The 21,582-nt window shown below is 40.3% G+C and overlaps 2 protein-coding genes across 14 annotated transcripts in view; one reads left to right on the top strand and one right to left on the bottom strand.

Annotated features, from left to right (window-relative positions):
* The window catches only part of ARID4B (AT-rich interaction domain 4B), a 170,585-nt gene extending 162,783 nt beyond the window's left edge, over nucleotides 1-7,802 (bottom strand). For 2 of the 7 annotated variants that reach the window (XR_012133315.1, XM_073241274.1), the window contains exons 1-2: nucleotides 7,530-7,802; nucleotides 6,496-6,549 (exon numbers count right to left, since the gene is read on the bottom strand). Coding sequence is in view for 6 of the 7 variants with exons in the window: in XM_073241274.1 (XP_073097375.1) it covers nucleotides 6,496-6,501 (6 nt within the window). In the remaining variant the exon portion in view is untranslated. Of the gene's footprint in view, nucleotides 1-6,495; nucleotides 6,550-7,362 lie in introns of all 7 variants that reach the window. The other 5 variants (XM_073241270.1, XM_073241272.1, XM_073241268.1 and 2 more) reach the window with 3 other exon arrangements.
* A 327-nt stretch (nucleotides 7,803-8,129) lies between these two features.
* On the top strand, nucleotides 8,130-20,559 carry GGPS1 (geranylgeranyl diphosphate synthase 1). 7 transcript variants are annotated; one of them, XM_037017106.1, is made up of 5 exons: nucleotides 8,130-8,356; nucleotides 14,526-14,618; nucleotides 15,731-15,906; nucleotides 17,785-17,855; nucleotides 18,091-20,559. In XM_037017106.1, the coding sequence occupies exon 5, from the start codon at nucleotides 18,112-18,114 to the stop codon at nucleotides 18,847-18,849; it is 738 nt and encodes a 245-aa protein (XP_036873001.1). In that variant the 5' UTR covers nucleotides 8,130-8,356; nucleotides 14,526-14,618; nucleotides 15,731-15,906; nucleotides 17,785-17,855; nucleotides 18,091-18,111; the 3' UTR covers nucleotides 18,850-20,559. The 7 variants fall into 7 exon arrangements, with proteins under 7 accessions (XP_036873001.1, XP_073097377.1, XP_036873000.1 ...); XM_073241276.1 differs by lacking the exon at nucleotides 15,731-15,906 and adding an exon at nucleotides 12,802-13,016; XM_037017105.2 differs by lacking the exon at nucleotides 15,731-15,906 and adding an exon at nucleotides 8,694-8,773.
* The last annotated feature ends 1,023 nt before the right edge of the window (nucleotides 20,560-21,582 follow it).

Below are 21,582 nucleotides of genomic sequence, written 5' to 3'. Positions count from 1 at the left end.
ATTAAGGGGCACAAATAATTTGCAATCACAATATAGGTTGGTCACAGGGACAGTAGTACAGTACGGAGAATACAGTTACTGATTCTGTAACATCTTGCTACATTGGTAGCGACCACACTAGAGTGGGTGAGGATTTAATAATATGCATAACTGTTGAACCACTGTGTTGTATATTTGAAACCAACATAAGATTGTGTATCAATGATACTTTAATTAGAAAATATATGTATGGCTATGGTTTCCATTGCTTACTGGGGGTGTCATCTTACACAGAATACTAGTATTTCTCATGAATGTAGAAACATGTTTGTTCTACATTCCTTTGGACACCAAAAGGAAAGCAAGAGTCCTGTTTTTAAACAATTCATCAATAAAAGTTTGCAATTCTTTTAAATGTGTCTGTTACTAAAAAATTAATGCAGCTTATCTGTATTTTATTTATAGCCACATTTCACAGAGAATACACCCATTGGCAGTTTCCACAAAATAAAATGTAAATCCGTACTTCTAAAAATTATACAGCCCTAACTATATTCTAAACCTCAGTTTTCCAGTTATTCAGCCAAAAAGATCTTAGTATCCTCCTTGACTCTTTCTCTTCCCTCTCTACAGTCAATCTGACAGGAATTCCTGTTGGCTTTACTTTCAAAAGACGTCTAGAATCTGACCATTCCTCATTTCCCTCACTGTGCTGCTAGTGACCATCCCACCATCATCCTTTATTGAAATAGCTTCCTAACTGGTCAGCTTCTATTTTCAACTTGCTTACAGCCCGTTTGTAATGCAGCAGTCAGTGATCCTTTAAAAATAAAATGAAAATTTACCACTCTGTACTGAGACTGCATCACTCCCCTGCTCAAAACTCACAGTTACTCCCTATTTCTATAAGAAAGTACTGGCACACACTGCAAAGTGAATCAATCTTGCAAATATTAGGCTCAATCAAAGGAGTCAGACACAAAAAGCCACATCATTGTGATTCCACTGACAGGAAATGTCCAGAATAGGCAATTCCTTAAGGACAGGAAGAAGATGAGTGATTGCTAGGAGAGGAAAGGGAGGACAGGGAGTTAACTGCTAATGGGTACAGGTATCTTTTTGGGAACATGAAAATGTTCTGAAGTTATTAACGATAGATAAACCATCTTGTGAAAAAACAAAGAAGTACTGAACTATACACTTTAAAAGGGGGAATCTTATCTCATTTTCTAAAATTCAAAAACAAAACCGAATAATTACATGAAGGACTCTCAGCTCAACGTTCACTGCTTATTAATAAGAAAAGGCTAAGAGTTGGGAATGCCTTCTTGGCTGTACTCAGTTCTAAGAATTCCATCCACAAACTAATCACAGAAAAAAGATTTTGAAGGAAGGAGAGAGGAGTACTAGTCTATCTCTAAGTTGCAGCAAGCAGAACTTTACCCCCACATTGAATCCATTCAAATCCTATCATCCCTACCTTCAATAAAACCACGTCTCACACCTGGCCCACCACCACCTCTAACCAGAATGAGGTTGGTAGCCTTGCGACACCTCTCCCTTCTTCCACTCTTACCTTATTCTCTACATTGCAGTTATTGTTCCTTTTGAAAATGTTTTTCAGATCACTTCACTCTCTTGCTCAAGACCCTTCAATGACTTCCTAACACTCAGATTTTACTCTAAGTCCTTACCATGGCCCACAAGACCCTACATTGTACTGGCCCTTGTGACCTCTCTAGCCTCATCTCCTACTACTCCAGCCCTAAAGGCCTTCCTCCAGTTCCTTAAATATGCAAAGGTAAACAGGCCAAAAACATTTCTCCACAGAGTCTTAGCACTTGTATTTCCTGCCTGGCATGCTCTTCCCCCAGATAACTGAATAGTTCAATATATAACACTTGTTTCACATGATGCTTAAACGTCCTCAAGCAGGTCCTTCATTATACCCAATCATTACACTCTAACCTCTTATCCTGATTCTGCTTTATTTCTCTGCATAATATTTACCACATTTTTTTTTTTTTTTGCTTGATGTCTAATAGAAAGTGAACACAAGGGTGAGTATTCTTGCTTTGTTAATGTTGTAACCTCAGTACCTAGCAGTACCAGATCTGGTCTGGTACAAGGAAGGTAGAAGATGTCTTCAAAGATTAAATTTACAGGCTGCACAAAAATACATTCTTCAATGAAGTATGTGCTCATCTAGCATACTTTTTAGAATTACAATAAGCAAAGAATTAGTCATTTGGATACAAAACAAGTCAGTATTTCTCAAAATTTCCGGTTCATCAAAGAAACCACAAATGCATAGGACAAACTACATCAGCCATATCATGGATCGAAATCCCTTTGCAGATAAAGTGAAGGTTCCTATGGCCAGGATTCTCACCTGGCCCTGGTCAGCTAGCTCACTACACATGTGTGGGCAATATGTTGTTATTGACTCTATATATATAAAGATCTCCGCCCAGGGCTCTGGACGACATGGTGGCACAACTGCAAGGCTGCAGGAGAGCAGAGCCAAGACTAGAGTGATGGCAGTGCCAAGGACAGAGACTGAGATTGCTGCATGGGTAGAGAGACCCAGAGGCAGAGACGGGTGTGCTGCATTCAGACTCGCTCTGGGTGGATGGGATTCTAGTGATTGACCTGCCACTGTGGAAATAAAGTTGGGTATAAACCCTTTCACCCCAAGAATGCTGTCATTTCTTTGGTCACATTGAATCCATAGTGAACTTGCCTGGGCCTGAAACCCATTGGCAAGACACCCTTCAACTCTTATAACTAAATATTACCTATAGGTTAACATTCACACTGGATTAACCAAGCTTCTGCTTTCTCTTCATCATACCTGTTCATAATCTTACATCTTAATTAGTAGCTCCACTTGGATGTGGACCTCATACAGGTCCCTTAAATGCTCAAAACCTTATTCATCTTTACTCCACTGACAACATGCTTCAAAGGACAATAACATCCATCTCATGGCCCAAGAGAAAAACCTCTTCTTCCTCCTGCCCCAGGGTGGGTTACAAGGTCCTGAATGCTACTTCCTAGGTGTCTCAGATCTATCCCCTCTGCTCCACTCCTAATGCATTAGTTCAGGCCCTTAACTTCGCACTTGGACTTCTCACCTGGAAGTTCAGAACTTCCATTCAGATTTCCCTCTTGAAAACTATGACACTACCAAATGAGCTCTCTATAATGCATATCCAACATCTTTATCCCTTAGTAAAAACTTCTGGCAATTTCACATAGCTTTCAAAGAAAATTTTGAACTCCCTAACTTAGCCTCATTTCCCATAATTGCCCTCCTAATCCCTCCCCAAACACATTGTGTTTTAAATTAATCCAGCCACAGTGAACTACTTACAGTTTCCAAATACACCACCTTGTTCTTTCATTTTCCAGTATGTTGTTCCCTCTGTCTGAACATTCTTTTCTTCCTTTCTCTGCCCAGTGAAAGCTTTAACTCCCAGCTTAGATATCAACTCCACCAGTGAACTTTCAATGGCTCTCTGATATAGATGTCTTCTTCTGTCTTCCCATAGCACTTATCACAACTACCATAAATTGCAATCAATACTCTTATAATTCAATATGAGCTATATTTTGCTTCACTTCTTTGTTTTTTACCAAATTGGGAGTTCATTGAGAGCAAATTTGATAGCTTATTCCACACTGCCTGACACATGGGATGGGATTGTTGTTAAATGAATGATTTATGAAAAGAGGGAAAGACAAAGGAAGAAGGTGAAAGAGAGAAGGAGGAAGGGAGGGAAGAAAAAGAAAGAAGAAAGGAAGAAAAGGAAGGGAAATGGAAGCCAGAGAGAGGAAGTGGGGAGGGAAAGGGGAGAGGAAGTGAGAACATGCACACAAGCAAAGGGCACTTACAGATATTTGTAATCCTTTATATTTAGTGGCCTAAGTCAGTGATTACTGAAGAAAGAATGGTACCCCTGAGAAAGCCCATCTCCCCGTATTCAAAGCACAACCATCTAAATCACTCGTCTTAGATTCCAAAATGTCCAACCTATCCAGCCCATCTCACTTGAAAATTTATTGCAATATGAGAGGCATTAATAACATGCACAGTATAAAGGCACAAAAAAAGTTTTAGTCTGAAAAAAAACAGTAAGAAATGAATGTGGCTTTAATTCTTACAATTACTTTGTAAACATTAATAAACTATCATTTCCTGATAATGTGCAATCACTGATAATGAAAGGTCTCTTAAAAGTATGACAAATAAGCCCACATAACACCAACATCATTATCTATGTTAAAGAACATTCATATTTCTTAAAAACATGGTGGGCAAAAATATCACTAGTGTACACTAGGCAATAAAAGGCCTTTATATAAGTAAAATCTTGACTGTAGTATTACAGGAAAATTGCTTCTGAAACACTTAAAATTAGATGTACATTTTTATTCTGGGGCTCTAAAGCAACAACCAAAAAAGTATTACTATACACTCTTTCAATTACATCAATTGATTACCACCATAATAACATTTTATAAAATTTTGTAATAGGACAGATCACACAAACTTAAAAGCTTGCTGCAAAGTACAAATGTTTCATAAGATCCAATAAATGACACAAATCCCTCTATAGATCAGCTGTCATTATAATTTACAAATAGAGAACATACACACAAAAGTTAAGTCCAATATAATACTAAACACTTTTTGAATTGCAATTTTGTTAAAACAAAATACCAATCATGGGTAGCTTCCTGACTTTAGAATTAAGTCTTAAGAAATTAAGTTGTAAGAAAAGGTAAATTTTTAGTAGTGCTAATTACTAGCAGATTTCCAAAGAGAAGACTTTCCATACTTACAACAGGAAGTTCTTGTATACAATTAGATTTATTTTAGTAGCGCTTTCCTTTTAACACTATCAGTTCCTTTTTTTAAAGTCAGTAATAATGGAAATGCTAGGCACTTAAAATTAGTAGTTCTAAAATGATACCAAAAAATTTGCATTTGCCTAATAAATACTATGAAACCTGAAGATTAAAGTTTCCAACGTACTTTCATTTTTTACATAAGTAAAAAAAAAAAAAAAGGAAATGAAAAATATTTTACCCAAAAGACCTTCAACTTACTACACTTCTAACAAAACATTAACAGAGTATCTAAAATGTGCCAGGTACTAATGCTGGGACCCATGACAGGTTATAACATTTATTCCAAATTAAATCCTGTATTATTCAGCTTCTGAACTTATTATTTTTCTCAAATTCTCATGACATCAGAAAAGATAAACAGTTTTTCCTAATGAACTCACTTGCCATTGTTTTACACAGGTCACAGCTAGCATCTATGACTTAACAAAAGGGATTCATTTCTGAAACTTCACTGATTATTTTTTCATATACATGAAAGTGAGACAGGAATTCAGAAGACATAAATTATTTCACGTAAGAGTTTACACCACTCCAACCTCAAGGGGAAAAAAAAAACTTAAAATATTGGACTAAATTACTTTGTACAGTTGATATCTAACTAGCCACAGCTTTTACCTTCTTCCACAAACACAAGCATTACAAATTACAAAAGCAGTCTAGTTTTGAAGAGAAATAAATATGTTAAAAAACAGTTCAAAGGAACTGTCAAATGTAGATGACATTTACATTTTAACATACTATCTATTGCATTATCTACATAGTGAACAGTCAACCTTTGTACCAGTTGAATCTAGACATTTCGGCTATCTACGGATTTTTTTCTAGAGTGTGTTTAAATAATGACAGCATCATTTACATACTCTGAAGTAAAAAAAAAAAACCTGTACTTTTAGTGCTGTAATTTCGTCCACCAATTAAACAAATTTCACTTTTAGAACATATTTTCCATTCAGTTAACACGTTTACACTTAAAAAGAACCTGGCCATCATTCCTATCACATTGCAATACAGTATTTGACAATCCACAGATCAAATGAATCAATAACATTAACTATATAATCCTGAATCCCTGGAAATACAAGAAACTGCTGTCTCTGAGCTGTGCAGAGATCATCAAGGTTCTCTTAAACACCTTTCAACCAAGATTATTTTCGTGGCTAATCAAATAGGTTTCTGTTAAAAATCTTCGCAGCACTGCTCACACAGTAAATGAGATTTTCTTTCATCGGTGTAACCGATAGAACCACAATACAGTTCAGTTTCTAGAGTCAGATTACTCGACCTGCTTTTTCAGCTTTTCCTTTTAAAACACTTTAATTCATGCAGTTATTCTTTTCATTCACTGCAAAAAAAGACGTTCTATACGGGGGAATCATCCTCAGTGAAATATCCTGTAACTGGTTCCAACTCTACAGCAAAGACCACTGATACCCAAACCAGCTGACCCCGCCATCATGTCCCGGGGAAGGGCTCGGGCACCAAAGCCACCAAACACTCCTTCCTCGGCAAAACTCAGAGGCCCCACAGACGACCTCGACCAAACCTCCGACTTTCACAATTCTATAACCCCAGAGATTCGTTTTCTGCAGGCAACCTTACCTTCATGACGACTCTGGGACCGCGATCCCCTCGAAAACACCAGATTCACCTGCACTGGAGGGGAAACAAAAGACACCCTGTCAACACTACAAGCACCCCACTGCACTGGCAGAGACGAGGGAACCTAGCGAAGTCTGAACCCCCAAAATAGAGCCGTAGGAGGCGTCAGCCCCGAACCATGACCATGAAACGCAGATTCGGGGCTCCCTGTGACCTCGCCATCTCAGCAAACCCAGCCACCTACACAGCTCGGCAGCCTCCCGTCCCCATTGTCGGGACCCGACGGAGTTTCCAGTCTCCGACAATGACGCCATTTCTGTCAGAGAAGAAACTCACAACCAGCCCGGAGCCGGTGCGGGGCCGGCTGCTCTCCCCGCGGGTCTCCGCGCCCCGCCGAGCCTGTCCGCGCCCGGAGAGGGAGCAGGCCGAGTCTCGAGGAGCCGGGGCGGGAGGGGCAGGCGAGACGGCGGGCCGGAGGGCCGCCGGCAAGGCCGACCCGCCGCAGAGACTCTGCCCACGTCCCGTTCCGAGGAGACCTCCCAGTGGGAGCGGGGTCCACGTCTGCCCAGCCGCGGGGAGAGCGGGAGGACCGAGGGCCCGGGAGGAGGCAAAGCCATCCCCACTCCGACCCGGGCCCCCCACCGCTGCCGAGGGCCGCCGAAGCGTTGAGTGTGCAGCCGCCAGGCTGGGGGGGTGAATCGGACTCGGCAACTGCAGGGGCGGCGGCGGCTCCTGGGAGGCCGAGGCCCAGGATTCGGGCGCCCGGGGAGACCACCACAGCTATCTTAACCTGCCCCTCGGCCAGACCCAAGAACTCCTGAAAAGACGCCCTTACGAGACCTCGAAAGCCTCAGAAAATGTCCCTACCTTCTTCGGAGGCGAGCTCTGACCCTGGCACGTCCAGAGTCCCCTCCCCTGCTCCCCCCCCAAAACCAGCAGGCCCGGGGGAGAGATGGGGGAAGAAGGGCGGCGGGTCCAGCGGCTGCTGAGGCTGAAGCTCCGGCTCCTCCTCCTCCCGCGGCGGCGACTGGTACCTTTGTTTGGCGGCCGTTCGGGCTCCCTCGCTGGGGGAGGGGGGACGACGAAAAATCCCTCCCGGACTGGAGGTCCGGGCCCCAAATAGCGCTGCCCTCCTGAGGACGGCAGCGACAGACCCTCTTCCTCTCCCTCCAGGCAGAGATCCAAACGGTGGCCGTGGCGGCGGCAAGCTTAAGCTCAAAAGTCTCCCACCGCCGCGGTACCAGAGCTCCTCACTCCGGACTCGACTGACGGGCAAACACCGCTCCCCCTCCACCCCACGTCCCCCCTTCCCTCCTTTCTCCCCTCCCCTAGATTTTTTTTCTCCTCCCCTACCTCTTTCCGGATGGCCTCTTAGACGACCTTGGATTGGCTAAGGTTCTTTAGAACCCGCCTATACCCTGTTCTTATTGGTCCCGAGATACAAACAACGATGCCATTTTCCCACCAGTTCTATGGAAACAGAAAGTTACGCCTCAAAGCTTCCGGGGAAATGTAGTCCAACCTGAGGGGCCAATGCGCAAGCTCTTGCCCATGAGAACTGCAAGACCCGCAATGCCCCGCGCCTGCGTGAATTGGGGTGGGGGCAGGGGGCGGAGCGACAAAGCAGTGGAAGGCGGTGACGACGCCTGCGCAGTGTGAGCGGGATGGCGCATTTTCCTGCACCGAGTAATGCGGTGCTGCCGACGGCTGAGGAGGGCGGAGAGTTCTGTGGTGAAGTAGGGGGACAGATCCATGTAGGCGACAGGAAGCGCCTTGACCTGAACAATAAAGTGGGAAATTGGTACTGGATACTGCTGCTCCCGGACCTGCGGCGTGAAACTTGTGGTACCGTCGTTTACCCGTGAGCGGCTGTGGTGGCGGCTGGGGGGAACCCGGATGGGGAGGAGGGCGAAGGAGGCTGGGAGGTGGAGCCTAGAGAAAAGAAAGAAAGACAGGCGAGGACCCGGATGCTGAACCGGATTGTGTATGAATTTTCCGTCCTCTTGCTAGAGAAGGGGAGGAGTAGTAGGTGACCTAGTGGGCGGAAGGAGGCGTCTGGGTGGAGGGAGAAGCAGGGACTTTACCGACCCTGCGGGCTGTGTACTGACTGGCAAAGTAGACATTGTAATCTTTTCTGCCAAACTTGTGTTGAAAATCGGTCGCGAAGTTATTTTAATTTCCTGCGTGTACCTGCTCAGGCAGTTTTCTTCAGACCTGTCACTTGCTATCCTGGAGTTTGAGTGGAAGGACTCGGAGTTTCACAGCCGCGGTTACATATGTACGTTTTCTATCTAGGAATTCTGAAACCAGATCCTTCTCTTAAAAGTAAAAACATATTTTGCATGATATTTTCAATTCTTATATGCAGACGTTGTGCCCTGAATTTCATCCTCTGACGCGTTAGAAAGCACCTTGCGTTCGATGGTTCATTCAGTCCTTAACATTTATTGAGCGCCTACAGTGTAGGAAAACGTATAGCTCCTGTCTTCGTGGACCTCAGCCTAGTGAGACTGGAATTAAATAAAATGGACACAAAAGTGAGTGTGCAGTTGCATTAGTGGTGATGCTACAAAGGAGAGTTACATGATGATACAAGAATTTTAAGGGAATGTGGTTTCGGGAGATAAGGCTTTCCCCAGCAATTGAGCTTTGAATGAAAGGTTTCGCAGGAGTTAACTACAAAAGGAACATTCCAGATGGAAAGAATAACATGTTGGAAAGCCTAGTGTCAGAGAGCTTTTAAATAAAAGTATGAGAAGTGGGGGGGGGGGCGGGGCGCTGGACAGCGCTAATCTTATACAGTTTGAGAAATTCTGCTCTTCTCTGAGAGCAATGGGATATCTTCGGAGGGTTCAGTAGGACTTGTTTTGAACTTTGCAAAGATGACTGGCTGAAGAGTAGAGGACTAGATTAGAGAGGCCAATACACGGAAATTATTTGCAGTAGTAACCAATATGGAGGGGAGAATCTATTTCTATTAATATTCATCCATCCATTGTTTTACGTATTTAAGGCAGTTTTCCAGTTTTTAAAGTAATTTTAGTGTCTCACAAGTATTGTGTAGTTGTTATTAAATCTAAAAATAAATTCATATAACACCCTAATGCCACTTTACATGTAAGTCTCCTATGTGATAGTAGAAATTTTCAGCTATGATAAATTGTAGTCTTTTGAGTTAGAAGGCAGGTCAGTATATGCCATGGTGTGTAGAATCCCTTAGACTCTTAAGACACAAAATAGTTTGGTTTTAAGTAGCTAGAAAAACTGAGGTTCCTGTTGTTTTTCCACTGTTGTGAATACTTGTGTATAAACATCCTCTGAGAAAGGAATATTGACTTACTTGTTAAGTGAGTATCTTAAATTTACCTGAGTGATTCATGGGAGAATAATTTTTAAAAATTCATAACTGGTGTTTTAAGTAAAAAAATAACATCAACTCGAAGAATTGAAATAAAGGTCACTTCTTGATTTCTGGGCAGCACAGTATACTTGTTACTGATGGAGACAGGACAAAAGAGAATCCTTGTGTAATCTCCGGGGGAAAATAAGTGCCCAGCCTGGGGCAAATTACTTTTGAAGCCAAAATCAGTCAAAGGGAGAAATAAAGTGGGAGAAACCCGTTTATTGCGTACAAGCAGTTGTCCATTTCTGCTTACCCATGTCTCTCACAACCCAGCTGCAAAAGGGGCCCTACCAAACCTCTGTGGTCCAGATATATCCTCACTCCCCTACATAATCACCTATTAATAAGGAAATGGAGTACTTCTCTCCACCACTTGGAAACACCTATTAATATGGAGATGCTCTAAGGCCAGGGCAAAGATTCTGGAAATACTGCGATTTTACCCACAGGCCACCCCTCCAGAAATCTGACCTCACAATCTATTCACTCCCCATCTTCCACAATGGCTCCTGAGCAGAAAAACTGGAGTACTGTAACCAAACTAATAACAAACAATAACATTAGCAGTAAAATCATGGTAATCCTTAAACCAGAGGACTCAGCTAGGAACAAAATGCTATGCAGATTTAAGTACGTAGGGTGCCCATTCCACAGGTGTTCCGCATCCAAAAGGGTAGGGAGTTCAGAACAATGTCACATGGCAACTGTAACCAGGGAGCCAGTCCAGGCCACAGGGACTGTAGAAGAAAATAACCTTAAGTGCAATAAGATAACATGTTTTCAGGACACCAGCATAGGCAAATCTTGTCCATCAGCTAGGATGCATGCTAGAGAGTAGTCCTGTGATAGGACAGTGGTAGGAATGGGATCTCATCCTGGTCTAGTATACCAGACCTTCACCCCAGTCCCTGTGGGAGTTACAGATGGGTCAGTATATATAGGGCTGTGCAAGGTACATGCACTGGCCATAAAGATATAACAAAACTCCCCTGTAAGATGCTCTTACATCCCAGATGTTTTGGGTATACTACCATGATCTTTGGGGGCCACTCAGCTGTTACTCCAGGAACACACAGGCAGCCAGCTTCCAGGCCTTTGCCCCAAGGTGCCAGAAGGGCCAGCCATTGCTGGTCCATGTGTTGAAATGTCCAGGGACATATCTACTACTCATCAGAGTCTCTCCAGGGTTTAACACAGTTGGGGCTGGCAGCAGGATATTGCTCTGCTGGCCATATCCTGGCTTCAGTAACTCGTCTTGGTTTGCACATACAGTTGTATAGGAGAGTCAGCAGTGTGTGTTAGAGTGCCCACAGGGCTCAAGGCTCCTTTTCAGGGCTCATTCAAACACCCTAGCACTGTCCATAAGCAAACTAACCAGCCTCATAGATGATTGGTGTCTGACTTAAGGCCAGATTTCAACAAACCTATCCTTTCAGTTGTAGCCCATACTTCCTTCTGTGCTCTTATTGTTTCAACCTCCCCCAGATCTGCTAAAGTATGAGTAGCTTCACTTATGGGTTGCCCTATATGGAGGGCAAGAATAGTCACTAGGGATCCAAAGAGAGATGGGGGAGCTGTATGGAGACCAGATTTCTCATTCTTAGAGTGAACAACTCATCAGGGCCCTAGGGATCCATATTACAGATGATATTTTTCATGCCCAACTCCGGTAACACCTGCTGGAGCTCTGCATTTATTTTCCAGCTAGTAAGTATGTCACCCCGATTAGGCCAAACTACCCTGATGGCTGCTCTCAGCCAATCCAGAAGCACCTGATTCCCTGAGGTGTGATGGACACTTTGTACCCACTGGTGGAGGGGAGGGTGCGTCATCAGGGAACCCAGTCTACCCATTTCAGAACCCAAAATAACAATGTTTTCCATGTCCCAGAGATGCAAAAGCCACATAGGTAGAGGTTCTGATGGCTTCTGCCAAAACCAGATGCTCATGTTCACCAGCTCATCCTGGGTATAGGGGCAGAGTATGGAGTGTCCCACAACCTTGGGAGAGACTTGCTTCTCCCCCCGAAGAGCCCACAGTTGTTGAGTTTTTACTTTCTTAATTACAAATGGGCAGGCCTTTAATACCAGAGGGGCTGGTGCCTCAGGCAGTGGCCTTGGCAACAGTTCTGCCCTTGGCTCCACCCCCTCATCATCCCTGAACATCTCTACCATCTCCAGGGCTGAAAGCACTGCTCCATACCCCACAGCCTCCTGCAACGCAGATTCTCCTGCTGCCTCCTCCCTTGCTGCTGATGTATATTCCAGGAGTGTAACCTGTCTTCTCAATAACTCTCTTTCTTAAGGGCATCCCATAGGTCATCACTCACCTCTTCCAGGCAACACCGAAGTGTGTGTCTCTCTCCCGCTGCAGTGTGTCTCTCCTTGATAACCCTTTCTACTTAAACTATCTCGAGAAACAAACATTCCACAATCCCAGCTGCTACACAGCCATTCAGGGGCTCTAAGCAGTCTTCTGTCTTAGAGAGGGTTAATTCCACAGCTTCCTATGTCTCTACCCTTCCTGAATTCTGGGGAAGGGCCCAACTGCCTAGGAGGTCCTTTACTCTAGACCATTTTACCACTAGGAGCTCCCCAAGTGGAAACACCACGGATAGGGGGCTCCCAGGTGAAGCCATACATACCATCTACTGCCGCAGCCACCAGGGCCTCCCCACCATCCCTAGGGGCAGCCTACACAAGCATAGCACCCATAAAGACAGATTTTGGGTTCAGAGGACCTGCCTACTACCACTAGATATAACTCCAGGGGGAGAATAAGTTCCCAGCCTGGGGCAAATTACCTTTGAAGCCAAAATCAGTCAAAGGGAGAGATGAAGTGGGAGAAACCCATTTATTGCCTACAAGCAGTTATCCACTTCTGCTTGCCCATGTCTCTTTCAGCCCAGCTGCAAGAAGGGGCCCCACCAAACCTCTCCAGTCCAGATATACCCTCGCTTCCCAGATCCTTGTAATCATCTATTGAAATGGAGATGGACTATTTCTCTCCACCCCTTGAAAACACCTATTGTTATGGAGATGGACTAAAACCAGGCGAGAGATTCTGGAAATACTGCAATTTTACCCACACTGGAAAGCTGGTCTCATTGATTTTCAAGTTAAGTCAGATGTGTTCTGTAGACTGTGAAAAAGATAATCATGAATTGTCTCATCCTACTTGGGAAGAGATGCTTACTAACTGGTTTAAATAGAGAAGTATGTAAGAGATGTTTTTTAAAATTCAATAATTTTTTAGGGTTATTGCTCCTCATTGTAATCTTTCTTTAATCACTTAAGAATGAGGGAATTTATGTCAACATTTAAACAGTATAAATAATAGATTACTAACCTGGTTTAATTTCTTATGAATAAGGTAATTTATGTCAAAGTTTAAATGGTGTGATAGAATAGGTTATAGGCTACTGAACTGGTTTTTGGATTACTTAGAAATATTTTCTGAACTTTTTTCCCGTTGTGATAAATCCTCTTGTGATTTGTTGGTCAAGGCAATGAGGAAGTTTTCTATTTCTCTCTGAATTCATATTGCTAAGATGATTTCCTTTGGTGAAGTGCTGAATTTTTATGATTGTTTCACCTACATACTGAAGAGTAGACTACAATAAACACTTATCAGTTCTTTAGGCTCATGACCTAAAAAAATTGTTCCAAGAAGCAAAAGAAAGCAGATAAAGGTGAGAAACCTCTTAAAATGTCCCAAAGATGTCAGACCAATTAGAAAAAAAGATTCCTAATACTATGACAAATAACATTAGCAATAGATACTTATGAATCAAAATAGAGGTTCAACAGGAAAGGAGGATTCCAGGAAGACCATGATATTCTAGTAAATATTGAAGTAAAATTCAGAATAATAAACCACCACAGGGGAATATTTTTAATAATATAATTGCTTTCAAGTTAATGCAAGTCTTCACTTAAATCAGAATCTCTGAAATGGATTGATTGTAGAGAAGTTTCCCCCTTAAATTTTAAATATTTAAAACATACTCATCTTAATGCTCATAGGAAAAAACTGATTACTAATTGATACAATTAAAGTATCTAATTGTGAATTTGTTTTGACATTGATTTGATGTCAATTTAAACCTCTTAATGATTGAGTAAATTAGGAAAGTCAATGTATGTTTTGTAAGTAAGGAAACCACTTAAAATCCAAGTGAAAACTTAGACTAATGTAATTACTTGAATGAAGACTTTACTTTTTTTAATGAAATATAATTTACACACCATATAGTTCACCCATTTAAAGTATACAGTAGGTTTTAGTGTATTCATTGGGTGTGTGTGTGCAGCCATCACCACAGTCTAATTTGAAAATGTATTGATCCCCCCAAAAGAAACCCTACCCCTACCCCAATCCTAGTCAATTATTAATCTATTTTTTGTCTCTACGTATTTGCCTATTCTGAACATTTCATATAAATGGAAACATACACGATCTTTTGTGTCCTCTTTCACTTAGCATAATGTTTGCAAGATTTCATATGTGTAGAATTTTCTTTTTAAATGAAACTGAATGTATGCCTTTACAAAAACCCCTTGCAGTTTGACACTCACAGATAGTTTAATTAGTGGGGGATCATCTTTATTTTTCTCTTCTCTAACAGGTCAGCTTTGAAATTTAAAAACAATGGAGAAGACTCAAGAAGCAGCCCAAAGAATTCTTCTTGAACCTTACAAGTACTTACTTCAGTTACCAGGTAACAATTCAGTTACAGTCCGTACAAGTTTCTTTTTATATAGAGTAGTGGTCATTTAAAATATTAGCATACAAAAAGGTTTAACTTGCCAGCTCTTGAGATTTTCTGTTTAAGGTGATACATAAGAGAAAAATGATAAACAGAACTTTATAGTTTTTTGTTCTTTAAACAGTTATTTTTGAGGCACCCTTTAAAAAATCTAATTATATAATATAGTTAAAAACATTAAAATCCTTGAAACATTGAGTACTCCTTGAAGGTTTTATTCCTTATAGGTGCCACATATTCCTATTTCCTACTCTTTAGATATTAGGAGAAATTATGGCAATTTGTACAACAACAAAAGCTCCACTTCCATGTTCAGGTGTTCCACTATCACACACAATGCATTGCTTACACTACCAGTTCTTTGAAAGGCCAAATAGTAATGCATCAAAACCACATTACTTGGAAGTTTAGTCCACATTATTCCTATATAAAGATGGGTCACCTGGATATGGCTTCCTACGGCAACACCTGCCTAATCATGTATGTGTACATATTTTGTTTTATTTTGCTATATTTTTAACTTTGGGAAATGATAGTAGCAAGTAAAAATTCATATGTATAAATGTGGATTCTTGTAATACTTCATTTATAAACCAGTTATTTGGAATACTCTTTTTCGTAGAAGTATATAAAAGGTGATAACTTGACCATAAAAACCTCTTTAGCCCATAATGTGGTTAAACTATAGGCTAGTGATGTTCTTAACTCAGCCATAATAAACACGTTTTCATTTCTCTTCTGAAGTGGGCACCTTTCTTTGTGAGCACACCTCAGTGGTCTTATGTGCGTTTCTGTTGTTCATGAGCCCGGAGAGATATATATGGTTATTGAAAGCCAGAAGAGTGTTAGCTCCCTAGCTGTACCTTAGTAACCATCGTGATGAGTATCATTTTCTTCTGGTGGACCCTATTGGAGACACACCTGCTAAGGTCAATACTTTAAAAAAAAATGGAAGAAGACAGAAATGGAGAATGCAAAGGGAAAGTTGCCTACTGTTTAAGAAAAGGCCAAGAGACTGCTTTGAGTGACATTAATTCAGCAGCTAGTAACTTTGCTTATTTCAGGGTCTGCCATTGAGAAACATGGCATTGTTTCTCCTGCACTCTACCCATCTCTTGCTGGACTTCTTTTTGTAACAAGTTGTCAAATGCTGGCTGGAACTGGGCTACCACAAAGCGTGCCAGTTATCAGTGCTGACAAGAGTCTAACAGAGTGTCTTCCTGCTCTGCTACTGTGCAAAGCAAGTACTGCCTATAGTAATGTTTTAACCATCATGCTGACAATGTAATGAACTTAGGTGAAGGGTCTTCTATAACATTTTTTTAATTCTTACTGTATGGAAATAATATTTTAAGCCATTAGATAACATTTAAAACTCTGATTAAATACCTCACCTCTTTTTAATCAAATACATTCTTACATCCGTGGTAAAATATAGCCTCAAAAGATTTTCCTCAAGAAATAGGAAATTGCATTATGTGTAATAAACCTATTTTTCACAGACAGCTTGAGTTACTAATGTAACTTAAGGATGAGCCAGACCATTTGTTCTGTTGTAAATTTACTTTGCTAATAGAAGATTATAATAATTAATAATTAATGATACTAGGATTTTCTGAAATTAGTGAAGTAGAATGTTTATTTGCCCTCGTGTAGGTCCCCAGGCCTTTGCAGTGGGAGATGATATGTGGGGTTGGGAGTGAGGAAGAAGAAGGGCTGCATTAAGGAAGTTGCTAATGTTAAAGCCTTAAAGAGGAAACAGTAATTACTGTGTGTTTTAATTTTGAAGGATTTCTGTGACTAGCCTCTTTTAGAAACTATTTGGGGACTTAAAAGTATCAAGTCAGATCCTAGAATCTAGTCAGAGGAAAAAAATACTAAAACTAGTACCTATAAATTAAGCCATTTATTAGACAGTCTATCTGTTTTCTACCTACATTTTGAAGTGAAAGGGAAATGTGCCTCCATGTTGATTCTCTGTGTTCATCACCTTCTAGACTTGTTTTCTAAACTGATATGACTGACTTTGCACAGTTGTGCATTGTAAGTATAGCCCAGATTGACCTTTATTAAACTAGAAAGTAGATCAAAAGTTTAAATCATATAATTTTATATATATGAATGTTCACTTTAAGGGTTAGTAGACAGAAGATGCTGCTGCTGGAACCCAAAGAAATCCTTCCCTTTTAGACTTCTCACGGGAAGTAAAACTTTGTCCCACTTGAATATGTGATGAGAGTTTGTGTATTAATTTGTTTGGGTGATTGATGCAGCAAAAATATATCTAGAACTTAGAAAATACTATTTTTGTTTAATGAAACTTTTCCTGTGACCATTTTTCCTGAAACCTAATCTGAAATTAGGATGTTCCTGTGCATTCACTTCAGCAGGAAGCTCATGGAACATTTTTATTAAATGAACTGGGTGTGGTTTTTATTTTTATCTACCATTCCTGTATATTTGGGCTACAACAACTTCTGGTGATAACTGTTGCCCAAAGCTCCCTCTTGAGATTTCCATGTAAGAAAAAGAAAGTATGGAAAACTAATGGCCCTACTCAAGGAGATTAACTTTTGACTAAACTCAGGATGTTACAAGGGAATACTTAAGGATATAATAATCTCACTTTTTGGTAGGAAAGAGGCAGAGATCCCCAGTCTCTCAAACCTTAATTCAAGAGAATGGTAGATAATTAGAAGTAATTTTATGAGGTAATGCAATAGGAAAGTACATTTCATTAAAAACATCTATAGTTCTGTGAAATGGACAGTGCTAATTAACTGCTGCTGGCTAGACTGGCTTCCTTTTCAGAAAATAACTGAATTAGATCATAATTCCTAAAAGGCCCATTCCATTCCAGAAGCATTAATACAAGTTGAAAGGAGCAAGCTTACTATGGGCCCCTGAAGTACTTCACAGTCTCTTTTGTCTACCCTAATTTTAAAAGATTGTGCAGTTTAGAATGTGAATTTCAGCAGTGGAGGGTAGTCTCTGTAGTCAGTAATGGATTAATGAAGCCGGATTTATCAAGTCTGATCAGTTTTAGAGGAAGTTTCTGAATGTGTGTTTTATCATTGAAATGCTAATTTTATTGTTGATTTTTGTTCTTTAATTTCAGGTAAACAAGTGAGAACCAAACTTTCACAAGCATTTAATCACTGGCTAAAAGTGCCAGAAGACAAGCTACAGGTATTTAGGCAATTCTAACCTCGTTCTTAATCCCCAAGAAAGTAACAAATGTCACATAAACATAATCCTAGCTCTCAATTCAGTTTAACGCTTTTACAACATACTGTTTTACATTGAAGTTGTTAAATAATTATTCATTGTAAAAACTAAGACACCTGAGACTCTCATACTCTACTAAATATTTATATTTGAATAGTTAAAATAAAATGAAATTTTCAATTGTCTTTTTTGTTAGATTATCATTGAAGTGACGGAAATGTTGCATAATGCCAGTTTACTCATTGACGATATTGAAGACAACTCAAAACTCCGACGTGGCTTTCCTGTGGCACACAGCATCTATGGAATTCCATCTGTCATCAATTCTGCGAATTATGTGTATTTTCTTGGCCTAGAGAAAGTCTTGACCCTTGATCACCCAGATGCAGTAAAGCTTTTTACCCACCAGCTTTTGGAACTCCATCAGGGACAAGGACTAGATATTTATTGGAGGGATAACTATACTTGTCCCACTGAAGAAGAATATAAAGCCATGGTGCTACAAAAGACAGGTGGACTATTTGGATTAGCTGTAGGTCTCATGCAGTTGTTCTCTGATTACAAAGAAGATTTAAAGCCACTCCTTAATACACTTGGGCTCTTTTTCCAAATTAGGGATGATTATGCTAATCTACACTCCAAAGAATATAGTGAAAACAAAAGTTTCTGTGAAGATCTAACAGAGGGCAAGTTCTCATTCCCTACTATTCATGCTATTTGGTCGAGGCCTGAAAGCACCCAGGTGCAGAATATCTTGCGCCAGAGAACAGAAAACATAGATGTTAAAAAATACTGTGTACACTATCTTGAGAATGTAGGTTCTTTTCAGTATACTCGGAGTACTCTTGAAGAGCTTGAATCTAAAGCCTATAAACAAATTGATGCACGTGGAGGGAACCCTGAGCTAGTAGCTTTAATAAAGCACTTAAGTAAAATGTTCAAAGAGAATGAATAATATTAAGCCATTCTTGACTAGGCCTCATGGGTTATTTTAGTTGATTATTTTTTGTCTTTTAGCCAATCACCCTTTTTTAAAATTTTGACTGAACTTAATCCTCAAAAGTTGAGTGGATAGGGATGATGTGAGTGAGTTGTTTGGATTTAGAATCCCTCTGTACAGATAATCATCATAGTGCAAAAATAAAAGAATCAAAGGAGCAACATTTAAATAGGTCTAGTTTGAATGTCAAATTTGTGCTATGTTGGGACCTCGTGGCCAGTCAGCCACAAATGTTCTGTTAATTCTGTCAATAAAGAAGACTTGAGCTTCTGGGAATCTTTATCCATATACTTCCAAATTGTACTGTGTCAGCAGTTCCCAATTCCTCTACCCCAGGTCTAAGCCCTCAGTGGGACCAGTTTTATAGCTTAGCTGGCCCAAAGATTTCAGGGACTCTTTCTTCCTAAGTGTTGCTGCTTAAAATATCTGCCTTATCTCTGGAAATTCCCTCACTAAAGTCTTAAGAAGGCTGATAGTGATAAGCAGTAAGACTCTGGTCTTCCTTCTTACCCCCTTACCTTTCCTCCTTCTCCCTAATTAGCAAATTCTGCTCTTCAACCAAGGAGTGTCCACGTAACAAAATACATTATATGGTGACCGAATTCTTTTTTCCTTATAACATAGTTTGTGCTCCAAAACTAATTAGTGTCCTGGGTACAGCAATTTTTTTCCATTTGAGGAAAAAGAGTACTTGGAACAAGTATTTTCAGAAGGAGGCTCTAACCCTTTTTATATTTTCCCATCAGTAGTAAAAGCCATAAAAGCTGTTTGTTCACCTCAAATATAAAAGCAGGGGGACATCATCTCCTTCCCACCCACATCACTACCCCCCTTGAAGGCAATTGGTGCTTGAATGGAAAGGGAAGTAGGCATCATTAATCTCTGATTAAAGGAAAGAAAAAGGTTAACCTGAGATCCAGTGCCTGACTAAAAAGTAGTCAAAGGCTACACTATGAAGCACTAGTGAGCTTGTAGTGCCTTAACCCTAACTCTCCATCCCTTTTGTGTAATTTCTAGCTCCAAGCTCCCATCTGTGGCTCCAGGTAAGAAAACACAGACCCTGATACCTGTGATAGAAGTGTTGCTGGCATCCCAAAATGACAATTTGTATTTCTCAGAAACATTGCATTTTACTTGATTGGTTCTATAGTGTATAATCTCAGATCTAATCAATCACCATGTACTAGTATGAGAAATTCTCATTGAAGCTTTCAACCTAAATCTTTTGAAAACTTGGGTATTGCCTTTAACTTTTAAAGTAATTTGAATCTTCCATTTTGGTAGAGACAAGGAAACCTTTTAAAATCATGAGTATTTGTGACTACACTTGGGAAATTGGAGCTTTGTGGTTATGAACCCTTAACTTTAAGCTTGATGATTATTCAGTGATAATTCAAAAAGATCTAATGCTAACTGTATAAACAAAATACCTTTAAATGAAGATTGCTTTAGTAGATTACTCCTTTTCTAATCAAATTGATTTTGGCCTTGTGCTATTCATGATTTTGTCATTTTTATCTTGCCTTTGTCAATGACAGAAATAACTTGACATTGAATTGGTGACTTACAGTCATTTTATCTATTGAATAATCAAAAATCTCACAGTTGTTACTACAGAAGAAACCAGAATATAATGGTTTAATAAAATTATCAATTTATCTCTTAGGTTTAAACTACAGTCATTTTTTTCCTGCATAAGTAAGAATTGAATTTTGTCATTTAGAAGACCTAATTTTAAGACATTTATTTTCACATTTTCTATTCTATGAAGCTTTGAAAAACTGATTTTATTTGCAAAATCAAAAGAATAAAGGCCGGTTATGTTACCATAATCGCCTTCTGAGTTCAGCAAGATTTTATATCGATCTGCTCTTGTCTATTCCACTCTGTCAACTTCCCAACTTGATTCCTTTCTCTTCCTAACCTATATACCCTGTAGTCATTCACTTCAGGGAGTTTCCCGGGGTCACTTTCCTTCCTTCCATAGGCCCCTCTTTTCCTGCCACTTATAATCCTGGAGGATTCTAACCACATTCTATGTTCCTCCCCTGTTGCTGAGAGCTTCTGAGGAACATTTTCAGAACTGCTGTTATAGCCATTGCAATAATGTGTTAACAGCCTCAATAGCCAGTTTATTTTTCATCTAATTCTGATGGGGATTTCAAATTTGTCAGTCTAACACCCCCTGCTTCTTCATTCTTCTCCCATTAAATGTAATCTCCTCACTCCTCCCCTCTGCTTCTCTGTATTCAAAAAGTCTTCCTTTCATCTCAAGAAATGTAGCCTCATGCCCTTGGCCAGAGAAGCTCTCTGCTGTGGATTCCCTCCTTTCTGCCTCTTGAGGCCCTTACTTCATCTCTGCCTTATACCCTCGAGATTTATCCATTGGCTCTTTTTTTACTCAGTGTACTGAGAGGAAAGAAAAGGGGAAGAAAATGTACATGTATAAAGTACCTATTAGGTACTAGATGTTCTGTTTTTTCTTCAAGCATTTTCTAAGCAGAGCCAGGACCTTGAATACAAGGTCAAATCATATTGCTTTTCTCTCCAGTTGGCCTCCCATTCTATGTGCACACTTAAATATATTTAAAAGTTTGGTAAGTGCTGATTTGTTGTAATAACATGATAAACACTTTGCTTCCTATAATCTGTCCCCACTCCAGTCTATCTACACTCCAACCGAAGTTC

The sequence above is a fragment of the Manis javanica genome, chromosome 7 (genome assembly GCF_040802235.1).
Source record: "Manis javanica isolate MJ-LG chromosome 7, MJ_LKY, whole genome shotgun sequence".
NCBI classification, from domain to species: Eukaryota; Metazoa; Chordata; class Mammalia; order Pholidota; family Manidae; genus Manis; species Manis javanica.
This window is presented reverse-complemented; position numbering and strand designations above follow the sequence as displayed.

What these genes read in the sequence shown, in the direction of transcription:
- GGPS1 (XM_017679202.3), top strand. Translation starts at nt 14,549, where the DNA reads ATGGAGAAGACTCAAGAAGCAGCCCAAAGAATTCTTCTTGAACCTTAC. An exon ending in GTACTTACTTCAGTTACCAG is followed by an intron (nt 14,619 to 17,784) that starts GTAACAATTCAG and finishes CTTTAATTTCAG; the next exon opens with GTAAACAAGTGAGAACCAAA. An exon ending in TGCCAGAAGACAAGCTACAG is followed by an intron (nt 17,856 to 18,090) that starts GTATTTAGGCAA and finishes CTTTTTTGTTAG; the next exon opens with ATTATCATTGAAGTGACGGA.